Below are 26755 nucleotides of genomic sequence, written 5' to 3' on the forward strand. Positions count from 1 at the left end.
TATCTAGACTGAACCTGATACGTCCTCTACAGGCCGGTTAGGTTAAGTTAGGTTAACCAGTTTTTAAAAGTTATTTAAGTTTTAAATTTAGGACGGAGAAAAGGGTGGAGTGTAGTATTATTTTATCTGTGCACATTACTCAACACAACACTCCAACGTTTTCACCTTCAGTTCTAAATTTTAAATTCTTATTATAACTAAAAAATAGACGACACTAAACTAATTATCGACCGGTCAAAATTTTCAGAAAATTAATATTAATCTTTAAAACTTATTTTATGTATACAATATTGTTACATTTTCAAAAGTTATCCCTCCTAAATCTGTCTTCCGTCTGAAAAAAATACACAAAATTGTTTAATTATTAGTGTTAGATGAAAACCAAAAAGACTATATTTTCATTTTTTTAGTTTATCATTAAGATAAACAGAAGGGTCATGCAGTTCTGGAAACTCCAACTTGTATGACATTGCTAAACATGATCGATTTGTCATGATCATTAATTTAAAAAAATATACACTCAGCATATTATGAGTCGCCATTCTTGTGTATGTAGCACCGCTTATCGGTATACATAAAAATCTTATTATTATTCTTATTGTAGCAATTGATACTTGCTGTAATAAATAAACAATATATAAAATAATTAATTTTTATTATATATTTATATATTTTACAGTTATAATTTATTTTTAAACAAATAACATGCGTAATTAAATATTAAAATTATGATTTAACATATAATAAATAATTATCTAAAAAGAAAAATGTATTATAATATGTACAACTCGTTTTTTTGTGGTTCTCACATTGACACGGATTCAAGAAATCGTTTATTACAATAAGAACTATTTTAAAACTGACATAATATTGCCATTCGAAAAATACAAAATGTTTAAACGGTTCGACTTAACGCAATAACAAAAGTAATTCAAACCGTTTTGATTATTATATTTTACAAAAGGTAATGTGTAAGATGTAACCAGTCGTTACTTTATTTCTTACGTTTTACAACGGCTAAAAACTTATATTTAATACGTATTATGTACATAGGTTTAACTGAAGATATTTTTAACTGCATTATATCATTTAAAAAAAAAAAAATTAAAATAGCTATTATTTTTACAAATGTATAGATACACAGCAAAAATTGTAAAATCTACTACTAACACACAGACACACGTTCTGACGGTCCTCGGACGACGGACTGAGATCAATATGTGTGTCTGTTCACAACTGGCCGTGTCGCATAATGTGTTCTCGTTTAATACTTACAAGTACGGTTGAACGTATTATAACATGTATAAGAAGTAACACGGCTGTTTTAGCGGCACAAAAACGTTCAATTATGTTAATTATGTCAACTTAACCGAAACAGTATCCATGCAAATGTGGTGATCACCCACAAGGAGTGAAGCTGGTTACACGGGTTGCTGCCTCCGTGTTGCATAGCGGCCGGGGTTTCGCCTAAAACAAACCCTCATCAACATTAGCTCAGGTTTCATACAAGTAACTTCTTAACGGGGTTGTGCAAATTCTTAAGTCTAATAAAAAAATCTTATTGACCAGAACAAAAAGTTTTTGTCAGCTCATTATCAAAATTTATATTCAAAAAGTGATGACAAACTTGAGTGGTTTATTTATGTTTTTAATTCGCTTTTATTAATTAATTAACGCTTTTATTTTAATAAGCTCAAAGATATATAACACATAGAATACAAATATAAGCCCGCCTATCATTGTTAATCCAATACGCCAATAATTTTTTAAAAAATCGTTTAAAAAGTTACAAGAGCATAAAATATTTGCTTTACATATTTTTATTTTTTTCTACCATACAATTGATTTACTTGACAAAAATCCCCTTCACGATGAATTGTATCAAAATATACTAAACAATAATGACTTTTTTTTTTAGCAAGTAATTCAGAAGTTTTTTTTTTATTATTAAGTTATATTTCTCTGGTAATCACCTCCATGTTATGTTAAGAGTAAAATTTAAAACAAAAGTACGACATAAACAAGATGAAAGGGGAAGTTTTATATTCATTCATTATGTCCCGCTCCACGCAAACACACCCTTAAAGTTATCGTACTCACGGGGAAGTCAATGCCATCATATATTGTTCGCAAGTTTTGTAAATAATTTAGATACAAACATAATGTAAAAATGTATATATTTTAAAACTTTTTGTTCGTGTCGTTTTGTCGAGATCTTAAAAAACTGATGTTTGCTCGACTCTTAAAGTAATAATACATTTTTATTATATCTATTGCGGTCTAAAAAACGAGGTTTTTCGTTCAACATTTTCGATAGACCTATCAAATTGTAAGCAAGTTCTTTGATCATTGACCTGTATAATATTGCCCTTAAGAGTTCATAAGAGTAAAAATAAAATACTATAACATAGTGTTGGGTGTACTTGATTACTATGTAATTAAATAAAGTAATCGATTATACAAAATTAATGAATTATATGTAAATCATTTAAAAAAACATTAAACAGTAATCATGATTGCATATTTTGTACTCATTGATTATTGAATACCATTGAGATCATGATATGATTTTTTTAAACAGTAAAGCTTCATTATTATTAATGTGTTCTATCAAATAAGTAATGTACAATGCTTTATATATTTATAAGTTAAACATTAGATATCGTTAGCTTAAAAAAAAAGTAACCATAATTATTATTGTAAACATACATTGTATTTGAATTATTTTGCTAGATGCTGATTAATGGTCACATTAATCTATCTTAATTTATTCAACTGTTTCAACTATTGAGCTTATAATTCGCCCAACACTGCTACAATGCGTTAGGGGTCGTCTTAGGTTTCCAATGTTTAAACGTAGATAAGAAATTAAAAAAACAATGTACCATTATTACCATTGAGGACATGAACCGTGACTGATGTGCGTGCTATGTCTGTTAGCGAGCATGTATATTTTCCCGAATCCGATGTTTGTGCGTTGGCAACAAACAACCTGCTCTTGGCTCCATTGGTAAGTATATCAGTCTTGACACTGCAATTAAAATACAACGAACCCCAAATGAGTATACACAACACTAATAATTATATTTTATAAAACTCATGGCAGTTTTAATCAGTTTAGCTCGGAAATGAAGTATATTTTAACAGTATTAACGCATTTTAGGTGAAATTCAACTCAAATGTAAGTCGACGCCCATCAAATTACAAATGTGATGGGAACGTTCATTTAAAACCGAGGCCTGGCAGAGTCGGCTGTCTTAAAAAACATCTACCGAGTCATTTAGCTAAAAAGGTGTGACAGGCTTGTACAAAGGTGAACAAATATAAATTTATAAAAATCATTTAATAATTTGACTAGACATATTTATATCAATACAAACCCATCCTAGTCAGTAGAAAAATAAAACGTTTTCATTATTTTATCAGAACGTTAGACGATAAAATTGATAACAAAACTATAGTTTTAAAACTAACACAAATTCTCAGGTTCTATTTTTTTTTTTGAACATTTAAAACACCGACTCAAAGAATACATAATAAATTAATACTAAATGCAAAATTTCCAGTACAAAAATGTCATCTATTTGTACTATCAAATGTATTTCTAACACTTTATACGAAACGCATTACCTATTTTTGTGTTTAGTAATTAAGTAGAGATTATTAATTATAAAATGTATAATTAAACAGTAAACGAAATTAAAAATGTGCGACCGTACGTTTGACTCTGATTCTGGGTCATTTTTGTACACTTATTTTCATAATTGATCAATAATAATAATTTTAATCGCCATCGGCCCCGTTGTATATGCAAAAATGATTCTACTCGATGCGCTTTGAATATTTATTATCTGCTTGGCATAATTACTGCTGTTATAGAAATACCTGGAGTTTTAATAATGTTTTATTATAACCGCGCAATCCAGCGACAAAATAATAATAATTATTACAACGTGATGTAATTGTTATTGCTGCATGTGGCTTGGAAAACATGAAACTATAATATAGAAATAGGGTAAAAACCGTATGTACACCGTATGTATAATAATAATATTACACAAATACATTAAATGCACAGCGAACAACACATGGCGACCAAGCGCTGCAAATAGAATATTAATGTGGAGGAGAGTGCTAACCTTAACGGGCATATTATATTGAATATATTTCCAACTTGATGGTCATGTAGATTATATTAAATAAAAAATAAAAAACCATAACATTATGCAAGTCCTAGAGGGAATAGTCGCTGATTGCTTCTAATATCTTGGAACTTAATATGCGGTGTTCATTCGCAAATGTTTTCATCGAAGACGGTTATTAAATTTTATAATGGTATGTATTCAGTGTTATGACATAATTATTATGGAAATACTTTTCAACAATACTATAATAATAACAGCTGCAATTATATAGAAAAAAAAAATTAAATTTCCAAAAGGGGTTTTTTCTAAAAAAAAAAAAAATATCATAATTTGACATTGCAGACTCGATTTGAATATTTATCAAAATCGTTATAATATCTATTGTTTTTAATGTCCCGTTTGTTTTTTATTTTGCCATAACACTTTTATCGTTTGAAACCATACGGAAGTAAAAAAACGGCTGGGGGTCCAACCGGTCGGAAGTTGTAATTATTGTAAAAATATTATTTAAAAAAAATTAAACCCTAAAGTTTGCCGTTTCGAGTGTTCGGATCCAACCATAAGTACCTCACGGCGCGGCGTAGATTGCTGCAGCTGATTAATGTTGGCCAAATATTTTATTTAGCATTCCACGCTGTCGCCTCTAAGCCCACCCTTAAGTATAGTATACACTAGGCGTTCACTCCAATCAACAAGGTTTAAGAGCAGAACAGCTTTTGACCAGATTTCGTAAGAAAATAAAAAATAAAAACAAATTTGTTTACATACATTTTTTTTTACCGGTTGGGAATGTTGTGGAATTAAGTTTCAAAAATGAACTCTAATGATTTTTATAGCATTTCAAAAGAAGGTACAAGGGAAAAAAATGCATGTGTTTTTTTTATATATTATAATTTATATACTATATTATATAATATAATTATTTATATATTATACCATTGAGACTTTTTAAAAGTTTCAAAGGGAGAACAGTTTTAATGGGACATTTTCTCCTGGACTGTGACAAGCGGAGTGGTTGTAATGAAACCGACAATAGCGATTCGTTGAGTATTTACGGCTAATAAAACTTTTGTTACAGTGCTATTAAACTTAGTGGCCATCGTAATTTTGTGAAAATTGCTCGTTTAAAAATGACTCGTACAAATTAAATTAACTTTCTTAATAATTATGTCTCTTAACTGAGTTTTGCCACATGGAATTCATACAAATTTGAACAACCTAACAATTGTTTTGTGCTATGATTTTATTAAGAAATAAATTTATCTAATTGCTTACTAGAACCTTGTTTTTAGGTATATTGATTAGTTTTTCAAATAGTTTAGCCAACAACGTACGGGTACATTATTCATTAACATAAAATGAGAAGGAAAAATCTCCTTAGTTTAGTTAGAGATACTCACTTAGTTTACCGGGTAACTTACACCTAACGTAAGACATTGATTTTATCTAAAATAAATTATATTCAAATGGTTTTTTTACAAGTGGAAAATTTAAATCCAAATAATATTTAAAATACTAATTTAAAAAAAAACTCTAGAAAATGGCTGGTCGATTAGTTTTGAATAATTGATGCTAGCTAAAAGCATCCAAAAGCGTGTGACAGATACTCTTCTGTTGGAAATAATAGATTTAAAAGTATTTTACCTAAAATGAATTATTTTAAGCTTTATTACCAACCAACTGAAATATTTAGGGAATGATGGAAGGCTGCGGTAGAATTTGAAAAAAAAAATGTAAATTTAGTAAAAATGTGGAACGCCAGGACACTTCCTACAGAAAATGTCATACATTTTTTAAGACAACTCAGGTGAGCGTCAATGAGATGCGCTCTCTTTAACTTTGTTTAGCTTGGGACTTGAAAAAGTTAAACGAGATACTTATACACAACGAAGAATGGAAATAAATGACGGGAAATTTATATTGGCATACACCGATGAAATAGTAGTTTTGGGCAACGCAATACAGTAAGTTTCATTTTTCAACCTAATGGAAGCAGGTAAAACATGGTACTATCCGTCGATAAGGAAAAGACTAAAGGTATGGTCTTGTCTAGAAGAGATGTAGACTAATCCAATGTGTAAAAGTGAGAAATCTTAGTTTTTAAAAGACCAAGAGATTTAAATACACGGTAGCTATGTATATAGCAGTAATAACATGAATAAGGAAATAAACGAAAGAATATCAAATAGAATTAATCACAGTAATTCAAGTAGAAACACAGGTAGACGAGAATGCAATAACAGACTGGGTAGTGAATTGAGAAAGACGGAGAAGTTATTGAAGAAGAAAAAGTATTCTTACTTAGAGTTGACACAAAGTTATTATGTATTTATACTTTAAAAGCCATGCCAACAGCTTAAGAAAGTAAATAGGCTTGAAAATAAGATTTTGAGTTTATATAATAATATTTTTTGTTTAGGGGGTTGCATGCGGCCTGTTTTTTTAACGTTTTAGACCATAAAGCCAGACAAAATGTCGACTACTCAGGATGATCCGATTTCAATTCTGTAAAAATATACAAGTCTTTTGGTCACTTTACAAGGTATGTGAGAAACAGATTTTTGATTTTTTAATATTTTTATTTTATCAAAATATTGGGTTTTATTTGTAATCACTATTAAACTTTTCAAACACGCGAATATGTTTCGCATTGTCGTCTGGTTTTAAACATATAATTTATTAACTTACACAGCGTGGTTTATGTGATTGAAATTCATTACTCTCTAGGGATAATATTCAATAAAACGACTGCACAAACGAGGAGAATTTGTATGCAAGCTGTGTCGCAGTGACCAGTGCTGGTGTGTGTGTGTGTGTGTGTGTATAAGTAGATATATTTTATTAAAAACTGGACCGTTTTGGACGCATGCGAGCATTTGTCTTAATTTATAACTAAATAACGTGCGAACAATGTTCAAGCAGTAACGAGGGGTGATAAAAAAACTATTGTTCCAATTACTATAGTACAAGTACATAGGTGTCCCTAAACACCATGACACGAGCACGGCATTGGCCAAAATGAAAACAACATAATGCAAAGGTATGTATTAGAAGATATTATGAAATGTAAGTGCTATTGAATTTGTCGGCAACGATAACCACGTTTATGTGTGTGGGTTATAAAGCTCAAAGACCGCCGGATGATCTTGTTCAGAGCGGTTTTGAGTGGACATTTTATGTCTCTTATTATTTTACCGAATTACTCGACAGAAGCTTTGAAGCGGTTTCTATTACCAGCGACGGGAAACTTATGGCCGAGGAGTTATGAAAATAAAATCGAACCTCATTTTTGTTGGTCATAGAATAACAAAACCGCTATAAGAAACGTGTGTGTTTTCTTTGTTGGAATTTCTCCTTTAAAAAAAAACCTTATTTTTTTTTATTATTATTTACGATATTTTCGACAAAAGAAGCCAACGAAAATAAATAAAATGTCCGAAAGTGTTATCGACGTTTCATATCTGTCTTTTTATACTTTTTTCTCTAAAAAAAAAAAAAAACACTTGCTACTGTTATCGCTAAGTGATGCTAGTTAGAGTAGCTGACCGCTTTGGATTGCCGTCTTTGTACATCAATCTTTGTTTTGTTAAAGTAATATATTATTTCGGGTCAGTTTTCAACATTCGTTTGGCACTTACTTCGATTGTAACATTAAAATGGCACCCACACGGGTTTGGCAATATTCGAGTAATAAAACAAATTATTAGATTTCGCTTAAATTTTAAATAATTTTATTTTTGACGGTCTTTTTATTGCTGATTTTATTGTCATTTTTATTATGTGATAATATGAAATAACAACACACACTTAAATCAAAAGCACTTCTATTGTGTATTTTATATTCTAGGAAAAACAAAAAAGTTATATTTGATATGTTTTTGTTTAGTTTTCATATCGGATAAGTACAGTTATATCCTTCTCATAATTAGTTCAATATATTTCTCAGTACTTCTCTGTCTTGATAAGGTATTGTTTATAACGTAAGTATTACTTATAAAATATAGTGACCTAATTACCAAGAATAGGTAAGTAAATATTGTTTGGTTTAATATTTATGAAATGTATTTTTATTGTTCTTCCAGTTCACTTATTATTATTTTTATTTTGAGTTGAATATTTACTGTCAATATTTACTATTGAATATTAAATATTTAACGTTATATTTTATGGTACTTACTTTTTTTTATACATTTTTTGTGCTAGAAATAAAAACTGATAGAAATAAAAATTAGATGTATTCAATTTGTTTTTACCCAAACAAAATAAAAAATATTTAAATAATAAAATGATTACAATTTAAGGTAAAATAAAAATGTTTAATATACATTAATTCGAATTATTTATTTTTTTATCTCAGTCTTAAAATTATCATTAAAAAGGTACATAAAGCATATGGAGCCATCCATAATTTAATAGAACACTAAATTCAGATTTTATTTTTTACCAATATACAGGATGTCCCATTTTAAAATACTAATCGATTTTTCTCTAAAAATACTAATCCAATCAAAAAGTTGCTTATTAGAGACTTTTAGAGTACAAAGGGAGACGTTATAAAAAAAAAAAAATAGTGTCCAAAATTAAAAATGGCTGACTTACGGTCAAAAACATGTTTTTTTTTAATGGAAACCATGTATTTTTTGTTAACCAAAGAAATGTTCTTATCAAAGCTAACAACTTTTGTAGGGAAATTTTTTTGGTAAAACCCATAATTTGTAAATTAAGTATTTTTAGCTATTTTTAGTTTTGTTATTTTATTTTGATGCATATGGTAACCTTGTCATGTGTAGTAACCTTGGTATGTGTGGTAACCTTGGTTTGTGTGGTAACCATGGTTTTTGTCTTTGTGATGAAACACAGAAAACGAGACACACATACCATGGTTACCATACATGCAAGGTTGCCATATGCATTAAAATAAAATAACAAAACTAAAAATAGCCAAAGATACTTAATTTACAAATTATGGGTTTTACCGAAAAAAATTTCTTACAAAAGTTGTTAGCTTTGATAAGAACATTTCTTTGGTTAACAAAAAATTAATGGTTTCTATTTAAAAAAAACACGTTTTTGACCGTAAGTCAGCCATTTTGAATTTTGGACCCTATTTTTTTTTTTTTTATAACGTCTCCCTTTGTACTCTAAAAGTCTCTAATAAGCAACTTTTTGATTGGATTAGTATTTTTAGAGAAAAATCGATTAGTATTTTAAAATGGGACACCCTGTATTTATGTAGAATTTATTTATTTTCAAATGTTGTAGTGAATCTGATTAAATAGTGGACACGTGGACATTACATTTATGGTAGATAAATGTTGTGTAAGGCTATTTAATGATGTTGTAGTTAAAAAAAGGAATGCGTTTATCTTTATTTAGTTTTTATCTAACAAAATAACATCGAAACTAAAAAACTAAAAAAATATTTGTGTTACATACAAATATCGATTTAGAGGTATTTTGGAATTTGGTTTGCATATTGTATAAAAAATCAACGTAATCACGGGTAATTTATAACTATATACATTATATTTATGACATTTTTTTTTTTAGTATCAATTCCAGACCCTATATTTGTTTCACCTGATAAATGAACCTCATCAATAATACATACACTATACTTATATAATAAACATTATTTTCTCTATAAGTTATTTAGTATATATTTTACCTGATACCGCCTCGACTTGTGTCATAATTTAAATTCGTCGACTCGTGACGCCATACAATGAATTGACTTGGTTGTGGCACTTTAGTGATAAAACATTTTAGTTCTATTGTACTGCCCACATAGTAAAATTTATCTTTTACTGGCACACCTCTCTCGTCCGTGATTTCAAGTTCGGGTACTATAACAACCAAAAAAGTAGTTGGAGATAATTTTCAATGAATTCGAACAATTATTCTAGAACTACTAACAATCATACTCATAACCAATATAACAATATCAAAACAAGAAAAGGGAAAATATAAAAATGACGTTTATTTTAAAGTATAGTTTTTTATTAAACTTTTAAATGTTACCTTCAGAACTACAGTTATTCATTAGCATTTATTTGTAATTGTTTAATATACCTAATGAATATTTTATTTGGAAGTTTTTTAGCTAAAAATAGACCATATCGTTTCAAGATTTATAAAAATATTTATATTAGAATAATTTTAAGGTAATATGAAATTGTAGGTCAATTAAATAAATAAACAAGTTAAATTCTTTATTTTCGTTTCGTTGCGAGAGATATTAAATTCCTTTCTACACTAACGTTTTTCAGCTGTATCTAGTTGAATTAAAAATAAATGAAAAATAAAAACTACTAAGTCTGTATGTTAGACGTGCGTATGAGATCAACAAAAAAGACAGCGTTTTATCTGTAAAAATGTAATATATTTTTTTTAGCGTTTAAAAAAAAAGTAAAAAGGAAAACAAAACTAAGACTTTTCATGATTTTCGTATGGAGTTTATTTTTCTTATATACTTTGATCCGTCGCCTTTTTACCCAAAACAATTGTTAAGGTCTACAATGTGCTTTAAGAAAGGCGCGGTTGTCGGTAGGGTGAGTGAATGAACAAATTTGTAAATCTCATCACTTACCTATAATTGATAGGTAGACGGTAAATGCGATCGGCGGATGGGTAGACACTTGACATTCGTAATGGCCTGCGTCTCGTTCGTTTAGGTAAGATATACGCAGCTGCCAGTCGTTGGGGTCTTTGAATAAAAGTTCATAACGCTGATCCGTACTGTACACGTGGTGGCCAAAAGACAGCAGTTGCATTTTATCTCCAGTCCTTCTGACCCACGAAACCTGCAAACAACGAAATCCTAATTCAATGTAGAACAAATTGATTTACAATTATAGAGTGTATATAACTGTTAAGTGTATCCAACATGGGACGAGTCCGTTTAAACGAAAGTCCGTCGAAAAGAAAATTAAATTATACTTGAATTTTCGTATAAAATCAAACATAGCCGTTGTGTGTATCTGTCCTGATTGCTTTTCATATACACTATCCGTTGGTGGCGGAAAGCTACATAGTGAAATCAATTTAAACGTCAATTAAGCACGTCTTCTTTTTCAAATAAAACAACAAATCACTTATTCACACCTAAGCATAATATCCATTCTATTGTGTTTGTTAAATCACATTTCTCGCTAAAACAGTTCGCTTTAAAAATCAATAATATTATAATGTCGCCTGTTTGGAAGCCGTGCCTGACTTGTGTGGCTCGACGTTTTTCAAATTGATCATGATCTCAGATTTTGTCTCAGTTACCTCCAGGTTACATTAAACTAAACTAAGTAGTTTCACCGCCCACGTAGATTTTCTACCGAAAATTACCAAGACGTGTGTAAGACTTAATAATATCAACCTGAAGTATGAAATGGCAAATTTAATTTAATGCTGTCAAAAGTACTGGATTTATCGTCAAGCCAAAAAGTTTGATTTGCTGTACATATGACCAAATCCATGTGGTCCATCAGTAAATATCCGTAAACAAAAAGTGCACCACTTGGGGACTATAAATTTCAAAAATTAATTATAGTAGAAAGTTTAGCGCTTATCCATATTATTTTGTTTGTCTTTTATTTTTGCCAATTTTAATTCTATATTATTATTATTTTTTTTTTATTGAGAAGATATAGAATGTATACAATTTTGGACACAATTTGGGTACAGCTAGTACATCTATAATGTTTTGTACATGCGATACATTTGATAGAGAAGAAGATTAGTGACACTTAAATTTGATTATTCTACTTTTCGTTTAACAACATTCTAAATAGAAACGAAATGATACAACACAAAACCGTTTGTTTGTTACTTTACAAACGAATACTTGAAACGTCGGTCGTCCTTTATGGTTACTTATGCATGTCATATCCGGGGTAAATGTGTGCAAACACACGTGAACACAGACTACATAAATATATTTCAAAAAGGTAGTTTTGAGAATTATCACAAATGCTCGACGTGTGCTCTTATTATTATTTACACTGTTCAGCACGATTTTGGAATAAGAACCGCAACACGTGTACATTCATAACGAGAAATATTCTGGTGTTGGATTTGGATTAACCCAAAAAATAAATAGATGCATAATTGTAGTTCTTAATCTAAATTCAAATTTTGGTTTACAGTGTTATTACTAAAATCTTAATAAATATTTGCAAAAAATTTGATTGATCCGCACATTTTCTTATTAAATAACAGAGACTGTTACCTGCCTGATTTCAAATATTAAAATTATTTTATGGATTATCTTGTGTTTTACTCATTGAACTTATTAATTATCTATTACCTTTACAATAATGTACTATTAGAGGTTTACTTAGTTTATTTTAAATTTAGTTTTATTTATAAAACGTATTATAATCGGATTTATATAACGATTACTATTAATACTAGGTCGACAACAACCACATATTATACTACTCAGACTTATCAAAGTTGTCGACTAACTTATAAGATGGAGGTATAATTTGTTCAAAGTTCTGTAGTTATACTGTACAGCTCAACAGTGTTATCTTATTATTTTACCAGCTTAACTGAGTAAATTGGAACTTTATAACTACCAAACTAAATTTAATTTAAAGCCATCCAGCAGCGTTTACATTTATTACATTTTTTTGCGTGCTTAAGTATTCAAAAACGTTATATTATATAAGTCGCAAAGTATAATATCATTTTAACGTTTCAGCAGTTTACTCGATGCAGTATTATGTGGACATTTTGTACAGTGCACTTGCTATGATATTGTTCTCTGTATATATACTGTCTGTATACATACTCTCTCTCTATCTCTCTTTATCTCTCTCTCTGTAATATATATGATAACGCGGGCAAGCAAACTAACTGTCCTATAGACAATTTCGCCGAAATAATTTAAACTAATAATTGGTTTGGTATATTGTTTATCGTATAGTGTACCAAATTTAGATGAACTTGCAGATAACAATTAATGGAGTTCAACCAAATAGAGAATGAACAGATGAAATTATGATTTCCTCATTATTGAAGCTAAAAAGTTGGAAATTAAAGAAAAAAGAGTGATTAGGTAATTTATAATTTGGTTTTACATTGACGGGGGTTAAATAATTGATTGTGTTTCTTACATTCTTTAACACAACATTTCATTCTCTATTATAAAAATTTACTCTTGACTAGAAAATAATATTTTATTTTTCGACATCACCAATGATAGTAAACATTGTCTTGCGTGTTCTGTCATGTGTCACTTGACTTACTTTGTATTTTGAGATTTTTTTTGGCAATTTTTAAATAATGCTTTTCCTTTTCTGTATTTGCTAAAAATTAAAAACTTAAGTTTGACATTGATCGGTAATCGGTTTGATTTGATTTTTTTTGATTTTTTCCTTTTGAGTATTTATTGGTTTCCATGTATTGCTAATTTACCAACCTTCTTCTCTATTGAAATTTTGTGGGCATTTTTCATTGAACACAAACATTAAACTGACATTTGTACGAAACGTCAGCGTACAGCTGGTGATATTATATTATTATTATTTTGAATAATATTTTCTATTGGATCACATAGAATACGAAAAATCGTTTCGGAGAAAATGTAAAATGTAAAAATACACAGAAAACTTAAAAATGCTTTTTAACGCTCGAACGGTGACGTCGAATGATAAGTTGATGAAACGAATAAAAAAAAAGTTTGCAGTAGAAAGGAGGTGATCTCATAAAAAAACGAAGAAAATTAAAAAAAATAAAAAACGAAGAAAATTATATTGAAGACGAGCGCTGCAATTTGTCTAATTTCAAAGGATTGCAGATAAAGCCAAATATTGTCAGGATACGACCGCGGAAAATTGGCTCTAATAAATTAGAACGACATTTATTATTATTTAGGTTCGGTTATTATGGACGGGTCGGAAAATTTACTGCCGGTCGTTACATTACTGCTGATGTCGGTTAATGTTTTAGGGTTATAGAAATTATTAGCACCATTACAGTTGGAGTAATTTGTGCAGGTATGCAACATGTGTTAAATGCGCTGCGGCTTCATCCAGACGGTCGCAGATGTTTTTTCATTGCAAAATGATATTAGTCATTAGTAATATATATATATATTATATATATATATATGATAACATTATAATTTGATTAAAACTTAACATAAATAAATATATATAATATTAAATATATTTAAAAAACACTTAACAATGAAAAAAATAGAAACAAAGTATAGTGTTGAGAACTTTACTCACCTAAGCTGAGTTTTACATATTATTATTAAAAAAACAGCGAATTAAAATGATTAATTTTTTAATACGCCGGTAGTTAAAAAAAAAAAGGCCTACAATAGTGCGTTCTATTTGTTTGCAATGTTTATAATAATTATAATAACAGTCAATATTTTAATTTATTCATTTATAATTTTTATAAATTAGATATTTGTGTGAAATATTTTAGGTTAAGGACAACAGTTCCTAGAAATGAGTAGGTATATATATTATATTTACACATATGCTTAAACGCTGCAATATGTTTTTTTTTATATTTATAATTTTGTAAATTTACTATATGGCTATTGTGCGTAGTTCACTTATTATAGTTAATTAATGGTATAGATAAAACGAATACGACAAGGGTACATAGGATTCCCCTGAGGCACATATAAATGATGGGCGAAGCGCACACATTGCTTCGAGCTTTATTTTAGATTGTATGGAGATTGATCTTGGAGTTAACAACTACAACTGCGCCTTTGTACACACTAAGCGACATTGTTATGTAAAAATTGTACAACTATAGTTACAGGCAGAGAAGACAGATAATAAAATAAGATAAACAGGAATCTTAAGATGTGTGTAATAAAGAAAAATGATGTATTGTAATATACCCGTATAAGTACAGATGTCTTTTAATGCTCACACTGTATTTTGTATACAAATTGTGCTTTTGACTTACCGCGTTTCGCATCCAAGCTAAAACGTACTGTGTGTAAATATATTCATCCATTTTCCCGGAACGGGTTTAAAAAGTTTTCAAACTACCAACTAGAGTGTCCAATTACATTAGGCGTTATCTGTACTAAAAACACACTAAAGATTGTCAGCTAGTAAGTTTTCCAAACTTAGTGATTTCAACATACCATACAGATAACGGTCTCGAACTGGGTGAAAACATTTAATACATTAATGCGTGTGTGTGTGCGTGTACAAATAGCTTGCTTGTTGCTTATAACTTTAAATAGTTACTGTTTATATCCTTTCACATATTATGTGTTGTTTTGCGATAAGTACGCCAAACACCGAGTACACGTCGTACAGTTTCTTGGACTCCAGACACATAAGTCATCATGATGGTAATAATGTGCGAGTTAAATTTAAACAGGTTTAAAGCGTAGGCTCAAACGTGTCAGCATTGATGGGATTCCACGAAACAACAAAATTATTTTTTAAATGTTCTAAAATGTTTGACACTTATGTAGGTAATAGCATTTCAAAGAGTTCATGCCAAAAATAGTATTTTTTTCTTTTTAGAATGCACTGTAACATATTGAATTAAGAACAACTTTGATCATTTCTTATATAGAGGTGAAAATAACGACATTTGAGTTTTTGGGGTATCGTCTACTGTTTTCCCTCGAGCCTTATTCTTTAGTTTTCTACCTTCTTTACCCTTTTCATTTTTCTATCTTAGTTTTTCATTTTCCGCATTTGTTTAACCTTTTCCTTTTTCCACCTTATTACTATTAAATTAGCCTTCTTCATTTCATGTAACTATATTACAATACTAGCTTCGAATACGCAGCTTTAATTTTGTTCATTCTTCCGTCGCGGTTCCTCGTGCGGCTTACCCTTTCTTAAGTATACAACCGGAGTCGGCTTTTCGAGGAAACCGGAATAACATTTGCGCACTTATACGACCGTTTTGTTCGCAGAACGGCTACAACTAGGACGGCCACTTTGCGCCGCATCGAGCGTTATTTATAATTGACCGAAATAATGGTTTTTGCAGAGAATCCGCCGGCTGGCAAAGTTTGAAAGGCGCACATAAATTGTCGACCGGCAGACACGTTGGTGGAATTGTGTGTGTGTGTGTATAAAGTTTAATATAAAGTTGGTCGATTGCGGTGCGGCTGCTAGGCTGTATGAATGTCGTAACGGAGTAACACAACTATTGTATTCGGTGGAAAACGTCTGATTGATTACGCGTGCGGCGCGTACAAGTCTTAGCGTTGCTCGCAGTTCCTATAAATCAGTCGGCGTCGAACCCTAAAGACTCGTAACCGGAGATTACTACTGTCTTGTGCGTACGCCCTCACGGATATATTTATCTTGTCACGTTCGCGTGTATTCGCAGCCGCCGGGTTAACGCCGACATAATTACCAGAGAAATCACTCGGATGCAAAAACACCGTACACCTTGGAAGGAACGTTTTTTGATTTTCTACATCAGCTTTTCCAACACTATCTATACTGCCCCGCCCCCCCCCAACCTACCCATCCTGGTTCTTGATTTCCTGTTTTTTTTTTTCATTTTTCCACATTTTTTTAGTTAGCAACGAGTCTCGGGAGCACAAAGTCGTGTTCAATGGCTTTCTTTAATATCTCTTTTAAAAGTTAATGAACTATTAAAAAAAAAAAAAAAATGAAGATAATAATAATTTAATTTTAGTTCATTCTACTTGGTACTTGAATTTCTTAACCTATTTTTGTTTAAAATGAAATTCTCGGTTATAAGCCCGTTTAGGCTCCTCTCCTATTTGCGCCAATGTGGCTGAGCTAGTAAACCATGTACAATTTGAGTGAGCACTATTTTTTTTTTTAATTTTCTAGTCCTTCTCTCTCGACGAATCAAGCTTAACACATTTTCATAAAATACTTATCGATCATCAACTTGTACGATAAAGTAGAATATTTTAAGCTCAGACACAATCGGATTTGTTCTAAGTCCACTACTGCGTGCACATTAAAAATGTATAGATCCACTCGTCAAACATTAATATCAAGACTTAATCTTTATGGCAAACGTTCACGTCAAATGATTGGTTGCGGCAAACCGTTTTGAGAAATGACGGTTAGTAAAAAGAATGATTCACAACTTATACTTTCGGTTAACCGTTCGTCCAACAAGATAAACTAGAAATGAGGCGCCAAAGTAAAAAAAATAAAAAAATGTATGACATTTTGATCTTCAAATTGTTTATTTTGAATTACTTGATTTATGTACGTTCACATACCCAAAACACCATATTCTGTGTAAAATTTATTTCTCCTCACGATATACAAGCCTTGTAATATAGATAAAAAAACAAAAAAAAACAAAAATGTATTGTACACATATATTGTATAGATTGTTTTGTATTATTAATAAAAAAAAAAAAAAAAAATTTATTTAGTTAGATATAGGTTCGGTGACTGTATCGAAATTAATTTAATTTTGATTAACTAAAAAATGTAGTACCTAGACAAATTAATTGTGCTTGATCTATACTTAAGTCACGTATTCGAATAATTGTTCCATGCCCAACGTTTGGCATTAGTGATTTATTTTACTGACGTCCAACGTTAAAAATTGTCACTAAGTTCATTTAAAATTAAATTAATTTTTTTTTAAAGTAAAAATGTTAAAAATTATACGTTAATCAAATACATTTTTATTGGTTAATATGCGCGGGTGATGACTATTCAAAAAAAAAATTTTTTTTAAAAAACAATACCTCCTCAGCTATATTTTTTTATACAGTCAACATGCGAAATTCACCAAGACAATATAACGTTTAGCATATACAATGAATACTAATTGATAATACCATCATCATCATCATCATCATCACCGTGTAGCTTAACAGGCCCTGAAGTCCCAACGCTGCCGTTGTTAAACGGTTTTTGACGAATGTTTGTTTTGTATACACACGTTATTATTTCGGTTTCATAAATTACAAGTAGCAATGTTTTATTTTCTTACCGTTTTGTCATTGAGTTGTTTCACTTTGCAGTGTAGATCGATATTGGCGCCGATTTGCACGGTAATGTTTACATGAGACGACGCCTCTTCGAAAAATGGTAGGATATTGTCTTCTTCTTTTTTCGGTGAACTGCTCGACGACGGTTCCCATAAAACGTGATTCAATAACGTTTCGATGTTCGCATCGTTGTCGTAAGTCGATTCTGAAACAACGCCAATAAATCGAAAAACGGTTATATTTTTTAAAAGCCATCAGGTCTCGTGTCTAAATAACAATTTGTACAGGCAATCGACCATTTATGTTTAGGTTATCCCGTGTAATATACGGGGTAAGCGAGCTGAAGCCTAAAATCGAATAAGTGTACATCCGTTAGGGATTTATAGTACAAATAGTTTTGAAAGTTAAGACGTTACAAAGTTAATTAGTTAACCAAAGTAATATCTCTGCAGCTACGTTAAAAGTACTAAATATGTGTATTCTATCCAGAAAAATAACAACCCAAGCCGTTAACGTTTTTGATATATTACGAAGGAGTTTGACGGTTTAATTTGTTGGCGTGGAAAGTTAGCGTTCCGCAACTTATTAACGATTCAATGTACACTTTGCCTATATACGAGTAAGGAACGCAATGCAAGCATGACAGTGCAACAATACGAGATTACTTTTCAAGCACATTTAATATGTCGTGCTTTAATAAATGCGCAATCTGTACAATGTGCGTTTCTCTATATTAAAAAAAAAAAAACACTTCTACTTATTTCACACAGAGTTTACGCTCCTCAAAGTCGTTCAATCTGTCGCAAAATAGTTGTAAAAATGTTTAACCTCCCCGCCGAGTCATCCCTCTTCTATTCGGCCCAATGTGAGTATAATCAATTCGGCTATATCTATAACACAATCCCGAATGAAAATATTCAGTGGAAAAAAAATGGGTTTTAAATATTACTATGTACAGTATGAATTTAACGTGGACTCGTTATTAATAACGTAAATTATGATGTAGTACGATTTTTAATTTTCCCACTTAAATGCATAAATATTGTCAATATATTTTTCACATCTACTATCGATTAATTGACATGTCATTGACATTGATTGATGTTATGTTCAGTGTTGAGTTGTAGAGATGCGTTGTTTTTTTTTAAAAAAAGTAATGAAAACAAAGCTGACTAATTTGTTGTACCATTGAAATAAATAGTAGAAAATAAAATTTACTTAATTTAAAAGATTACAACAATGTATTTCGAACGATTTTTTATAGGATAATATTATGTAACATTAAAAACTTTATATTTTTTACATCATTGTGATAACTAGCAGAGTAGCGATTGGTGCATCTCTAGTGGTCGACTCTAATGACTGGCTGACCGTATAATAGATTAACAGGGATTGGTGTCTGCAAGACAGTAATACGATGCTTTTGCATTGTTCCGGTAGCAAATCGCGTGGAATAAGAACAACCCGAAAGACAACCCGATTAGAATATAATCGAAAACTCAGTACATGTATATGTATAGTATGTTTTATGACCAACATGTGTTGATTCACAAAGGATTTGTAGCGAATTGTCGAGGTTACGGTTTTTGATAGAATAATGACTGCTATCGGCGGCGGCGGCAAAAACAAAGACCGTCCCGGAATCCGTAATGAGAAGATAATGATTTAATAAATCAAAATTCAATATAAACGACGTTAATAAATTTGGGAATTTCCAACGGTTTCGGCGAAAAAGTTTTCAAGTACCCGGACCCCGTTAACTGGTGGATTTGTGACCATCCACCCGTGGCTGATGACGTCCGCTCGTAAATTACTTGGGTTATTTCTCGGTCAGTTTTTAGCAGCCAGAAATCTGGTGCGCGCTTGTACTTATCAGACACTACTTGGTGGTGTTTACGATGATAATATTATTATTCACTTCACGCGCTAGTTTCATTTGCAATTACGTCCGAATACAACTTGTTTAGAAGTGTTAAACAACGGAAACCACCGCAGTACTCCGATAATAAACTTTAATTTTGTATTGGCTTCGACCGCATACTTTGACAACAAAACCCGACAAGGACAAATATTGTTTTTCGAAATTACTTTTGAACGGTCTGAACATTTTTTCACTCTGTGTCGTCCATAATCATTGAAATAAATTTTATCAAAAAAAGAAGATATTTCATCTGGTGCTGTTACCCTATGGCATATGAGAATAGTAATAGTGCACATATAAATTTAAGTTAGTTTGCGAATCGAAAATAGTTGGACAACAGTAATTTTCTGCAAACGGATGTAAATCTAAATGTAGCAACTTGTAACCATGCCTCTTCGTCGTCTTGTGTATTACACTACTATAATACCGACTGTTTTTTTTTCCATTGATTAATGTTCTCTGTGTCTTTTCCATCTCTATCCCTCGGTAATTTATTGTACGACGAGCGTATTGTGTTTTGGACCTAGAGCGGCGATTGTAGACAAATAAATATCGAAAACGACATGATGTTTGTATACACGACGTTGGTAGCTACTTGTACCAATAATTGTTTAGCGCATATGCGGTGTTATAATATTGGTCGCAACCCGGAGTTATAATTATTATTATTATAGTCATTTGATCGTAGACAACAGTAGGTTAGATTACCGTTCATCCGTGTTCGGTGAAATTTCATCGACGCCGCAACATTCGTTCGGTAATTAGCGGACCTAATTTAGCGTGTAAATAAGAATCCGGACCACATGCGCGCCAACCGACCGTTATTAACCCGGAGCCCGGATCACAAAGGACCGGTGTTTACTTGGTGTAGGAAAATATTCGGTTCATTAAGCAGACGAAAGTTAATGTATGCGCGCAAAACTGATTCGCCAATGAGAACCGATACAGCGACTTGAACGCCAACGTCATAATAACAATATTGTAGTTTAGCCGACGGTTCAATCTTGCCGGCTAAACCGTGTGGCGATACTGTGCCGAGTCAAACCGACGTGTAACATTGTGTTCATTATAAAACGTATTGCAATCTCCGAGGTCGTTTGGACGACCCTCTAAAGGAACGGTGAACTCATTATTAATATACCGTAGGATACTCGGGATTTGTCACCGACGCAGTAACGTTGTTGTTTTGCCTATACAAAACTCCGTACAAGGTTCATCGTTTCGACTATTGAAACTAGGTACACCGTATTATTGTCAATATACATTGCCCGTATTATGTAATGGGTCTTAGTATTACCACTGACTCTATAGCTTTACAACCGTGAGAGATTGCTTACGCTGAACCGTATAAAATGATTGCTTTTCGTACACAACGATACATACAATTTATTTGGCGAGTTTACACAAAATACCGTCTCTATTTTTCATCAAAATCTCATTGGATTTAAACCATCCGGTCTCTTGTCTGCGCACTTCATCAAGCTTTTATATTCAGTATTTATATTATATACAAATTATGCAAGAATTATATTCTTTGTACGCCGTGGAAAAAAACAAATACCGAGTAAATTCAATTAGTCTGAATAAAATACAGCGAACGAATTGCAAATGGAATCAAACCGTACTAAATGTATATGGTGCTCCGACAACAGACATCAATATCAATTATTTTTGTGTATAGGTTTTAGAATTATTTCAGCGAAAGCACGCAGTTTGACTTTGTGAGTGTACATTGTAAATTATGCAAAGGTCCAATACAATTGTCGTTCACCTGTTTCCATATTTACTTTAATTAAAAAAAAAACAAAAACAATTTATTTCTAACGGATACACCAAGTCGTCGTTGTCAGTTTACCGGCAACGCTGCAGTGTTTAAGAAGTTAATAAATCTAATTCGAACGAGCTGACGGTGTAGTCAAGTGACGGATATTATATTGTTATTTCAATAGGAGACGGTGGGTTTGTTTTTCGATGTTGCGCTGTATCCATCTCAAGATAAAGCGGCCGCTTAACGGTGTTAACCCGTCATTATTTGAACGACAAAACCGTTGTACGGCAGTTACTATACAATACAATAATAACACTTATAGCAAACGTCTGTCGATTCACAGTAGTCACGTTATTATAATACGATAATATAAATTTATTATTTCGTTTTATTGTGATAATTAGAAAAACGATCGCCAAAGTGCGTTGAGCGCCCAAGACGAGCGAGCTAATAAATCACACTGGTCGACAGTATACATTGTCGTTATAACGGCGAACCCGAGGCCCGTAATTGACAGAGCAGTACCAAAAGCACAAGTTCACGTTTTCACGGTAAAATATGACTTTCCGCGGTATATATATACATCATACACATCTCGAGTTATGTTATTTATGCCAGGTCCGGACGGCGGCACAACCGCTGCTGAATAATGCATAGTGTCTATAGTGTCATATTATTATTATATTTGACCCGACGGGCTCATCGAGATGACGGCTGTGATTATGATGGTAATATAATTAGATGTATCGCAACACTATATTATAGTAAATATTGTATAACATCCTATTAGCTAATGACGAGGAGGCGACACTGCACAGTCAATCGCGGCCCGACATGCGATCCCCGGTGCTTGTCATCTTAGGGCCATCCGAGAATATTAATTAACCGATACTTTGTGCGCAAAAACAATATTATTACATCCGCACGTACTTAGAAATCGTAAATCACAATACTATTCCGACGCACACAAGCCCTAACGAGCCCGATAACGGCTTAAACGCGTGTAGACCGTTTACCCTTATAACGGCGCGCCATAAAATATAATAATATTGTTACTCACTTTTTAAACGACGCTGTGTGTGTGTGTGTGTGTGTGTGTGTGTGTGGAGCCGGGGCAACAAGAACGGATAGAAGCTTTAAAAAAAATCCAACAATATCTCAATAGATCATATTACATAGACAACGGCGTTGGACAACACTAAACACATAACGTTCTGCTTTTAAAGATAAAAATACTATTGGAATAATGCATACGTTCTGCAGTCGAAACACTAATGGTCGATTCTTTTGACCGAGTACCAGACTAACATGATAGCCATAATTACTTAGTTTAACAAATTTGGATTTTAAAAATTGACAAGTATAAAATTGATTGTAAAACGAATATTTATACTTAATAATATTTTAAAATTTTGTCCATAATTTTAAGCGATTATTTATTTGTCTCGAGTTGCTCAACGAACATCCACTTTTGTAATATCTAATTCTGTTCGCTGAGACATGTTATTTGTTTATTTTATTGAAATCGCAATAGACAACAGGCGTTAGCTTAATCATTTATTATTCGACTAGTTGGATTTATGAGGTTTTGTCAACAAAAAATATCATAAGGACAAGCATAGTAAAAAAAATGATTTATCACTATGAGTATTTGGTAATTAATATTTGTTTCTAAATGCATACAAATTATAAACTCAAATTATATTTTATTTTAGTTATGACATATTCAAGTTGGACGTTGCTTGTAAGCATACAAAGTCCATTTGAAATAATTAAATATAACAGTGAAAAAATCATGACTTCCGTCTTTACTGAACATATTTAAAAGTAGTTTACTACAAAATAGATTTTCTCCGAACTTGAAGTTTACAAAACTACATGCAAATGGAAATGTAACAGAAACATTTTTATTAATTTTTGTAACTATTATATTTATCACAGTAAGATATAACTTTAAGATTTAAGTTTTTAAAATAAACGTTATTATTATACAATATGGCTAAACGGAACTACGAATAATGTTAAGTCAGTCGTGAACAACACAATGCAAATTATATTAGACGATTTATTTGCATTTTTGTTTTCTTATTGTTAATAAGATTAATAGTTTATGATTTTTGTTTTACTGTAAACGAGCGTACGGAATATGATCATTGACAAATTATTGCAGTTATGAAACTTAAACAGAGTACAATAGCTATATAATTGTGGACAAGTCCGTTTATCGATCGACTTTTACTGATGGGGTCGTTAAGTATAACTATGAGATAAAAGATTGCCGCGCCATATTTTATTAACTAATAGTTTTTCTTCGAGGAAAGGTCGATTGGAGAGATTATATGAAACGGGGTTGGTCGTCGAGACGCTTTTTCATTATTTTGCTATTAAGTTGGCTGGTTTTTGTTGTTTGGATTTCGATAAGAATCGAATGGCATACACCGCAAGTAAATGTGCATTTAATATATCAGTTGCCCGTTGAGCTAACGCCAGCCATAGTGCTATATGTAACCTACCAGTTGTTTCTGGTTAATTTATGTATAAAACGTTGCGGGGGCGTCGCATTGGCGCTTTAGATTGTTGGATTCGATAATATGATATGCTGGTGTTTATTTTCATGTACAAGACTAACACGGTTTTGCATTAGTCAATACCTGCAATACAGTGTAGTGTTGTTGATTTGTAGAAAAAAAGATTTGTTTCAGTTTCTGTAAAGGTATTGGTTTTAAAATAATGTAATACTAATGTATTCTTGACATTAAAAAAAAAAAAATATATGCACATAATGTCATGCTTACATACGAGTATGATATTGTAACATTTCAGTGTTGTGATACATTTGTACACAAATATATATATCCGATTTAATACCGTTATTAATTCAAATTGATTTCATTATGTTGTGATTTATTTCATATTTGTTTTTTAATCATGAAATGTTGTTTACGAAACTACATTAAGTAATCCGAGCTTCTCTCTAGTCAAGGATAAAAATCATAAAGGTACATACACACACACACAATATAATAATAATATAATATAATATTAAATATAATAGTATGATCTATTATATTTAATTAATATATTTTCAGTTTCACATCTAAGCTAAAGTAAAATCAGATTGTAAATTTGGGCTTAAACATTGTATTTAAAACAATATATATACAGTCATAGTTTTTCTATAATAAATTGCAAACATTATATACTTTTTAACCGGTCGACCGATTTCTTGGGTCAACAATCAACAACCATATAAAAAAAGAATATTATCATAAATAATATGTATAACATAGTTTATTTTATAGCGGTAATAGTATTTTGCATAGGTTATTAGGTAAAAATATTTTTTTTTTGGTAGGTTTTCAGATAAAGATGCCGCCTGAGGTTCTAAAATCCAATACCAGGTAAATAACTAAAACATCCTATACCTCCCTAAATATACGGTTTAGACTGTAATTTTCAAGGCTTTGAGTTTGTTGTACATATACACATACATATATATATATATATATATATATATATATAAATATTGCAAAAAAATATGTCAATGAAAACACATAAATTATGAATTTTTAAACATAAACCTTAAGAATGTCTTAAATCCGCATTAGGACCATAATATTTCGAAGATTTTTTTTAGAGATTTGATACTAGACATTTTGCAATTGTATATACTACAGTATTGAGTATTTTCAAAAACCTTTACTTTTTTTTGAACATTTTTTTTCGAAATCAAAAATTATACGTTACCTACCTTTTTTTTCTGTTTTACCGAGATTAGGGTTGTAGAGGATTTGAAGATGGATCGCCCCTCGCTTCCGGTCCAAAAAAAAAAGACGCTCTTGCCATATATATATATATGTATGTATGTATGTATGTATGTATGTATCCAATGATTTATCTTGTATAGGCGTTGTCGATCACGTGCTTGTGTGCGGGGTAACCGTTTGCCAGAATTAAATCGAAATCTTTTTCCATATATCTGATCGTGCATCGGGTGAAAAATCGAATTCGTTCCTATTTAAATGGCACACACAACAAACGTATATTCAGCCGTCGTTGTATTCAGCATTGTTGATCCTGGACAGGTTTACATATACATTGTAAACTGTTTAACAGTCTAGAATAAACACGTCGTATGTAGTTTCCGTATTGAAGCGTTTTTGTTTATTTGTCACGTGCCGAATGGAAAGCGGTGAGATTTTGTTGGATTTAACCCTTTGGAAATACAAGAACATTTCTCAAGGCCCGGATTGTTAACCGTGTTTGCAACTGACTGCTAGTCAGACTTGGGTGTTGACGACATTGGAGCCTTGGAGACGGACATCGGGAGATGTTGGCACGTTACTATACATCAAGAATAACACTATATAAATGTATATGCTTAACTAGTGTTAAAATCCACTAAACTTATTATACTACGCCTCAGTCCGTTCGTTAATGGAATATGGCACTATTGTTTGGAACCCGTACCAGGCTGTTTGGGTAGTTAAAATTGAGCGTAATACATTTTTGCTATATCTAAGCCCTAAGTCAGCTGATTTTCCTGTTGAAACTGATCATAATTATCATAATAACTCTCTGTTCACTCTCTACATCGTAGGCGTCTCTACTTAGATGTTAATTTCATGGTTACTTCTCCGTCACTCGTTTCTAATTTTGTATATTTTGTTTTTCACATTGTATTCGGTTCGTACACACTACCAATTGATTAATTTGTGTTTTGTTAGTTTTTTAATTATTCTTTTCGGCTGAATTGTGTGTTACACTGTACATTAATGCCTATTAGGGCGTCTATTCTACAATAAATATATAATTATTTTTTATCCTTCGTCGTATATATTATTCGATGGACGATGCGGTGACGTGTACGATATTTTATGTTATGCACATTTTTGGACACGAGGGCGAGACGCGACTGTGTGTAATAATAAAAAATTGTTTAAAAAAAAGTGTTTTTGATAAATGACGCTGCGCTCTTAATG

At 31.4% G+C, this 26755-nt stretch overlaps 1 protein-coding gene across 2 annotated transcripts in view; it reads right to left on the reverse strand.

Moving 5' to 3' along the window:
- Window positions 1-715: 715 nt before the first annotated feature.
- Window positions 716-26755, reverse strand: part of LOC126835644 (uncharacterized) — a 103307-nt gene continuing 77267 nt past the window's right edge. Inside the window, exons 3-7 of one of the 2 annotated variants that reach the window (XM_050568369.1) lie at window positions 18087-18289; window positions 10735-10948; window positions 9814-9991; window positions 2886-3031; window positions 716-1467 (exon numbers count right to left, since the gene is read on the reverse strand). In XM_050568369.1, coding sequence (XP_050424326.1) covers window positions 1361-1467; window positions 2886-3031; window positions 9814-9991; window positions 10735-10948; window positions 18087-18289 — 848 coding nt within the window. In that variant the 3' untranslated portion in view covers window positions 716-1360. The remainder of the gene's footprint in view (window positions 1468-2885; window positions 3032-9813; window positions 9992-10734; window positions 10949-18086; window positions 18290-26755) is intronic. The other variant, XM_050568370.1, reaches the window with a different exon arrangement.

Source organism: Adelges cooleyi, unplaced genomic scaffold (assembly GCF_023614345.1).
Source record: "Adelges cooleyi isolate 19-005CV unplaced genomic scaffold, UGA_ACOO_1.1 ACOO_flye_CR_arks_rails_tigmint_CR_PRNA_23, whole genome shotgun sequence".
Classification (NCBI taxonomy): domain Eukaryota; kingdom Metazoa; phylum Arthropoda; class Insecta; order Hemiptera; family Adelgidae; genus Adelges; species Adelges cooleyi.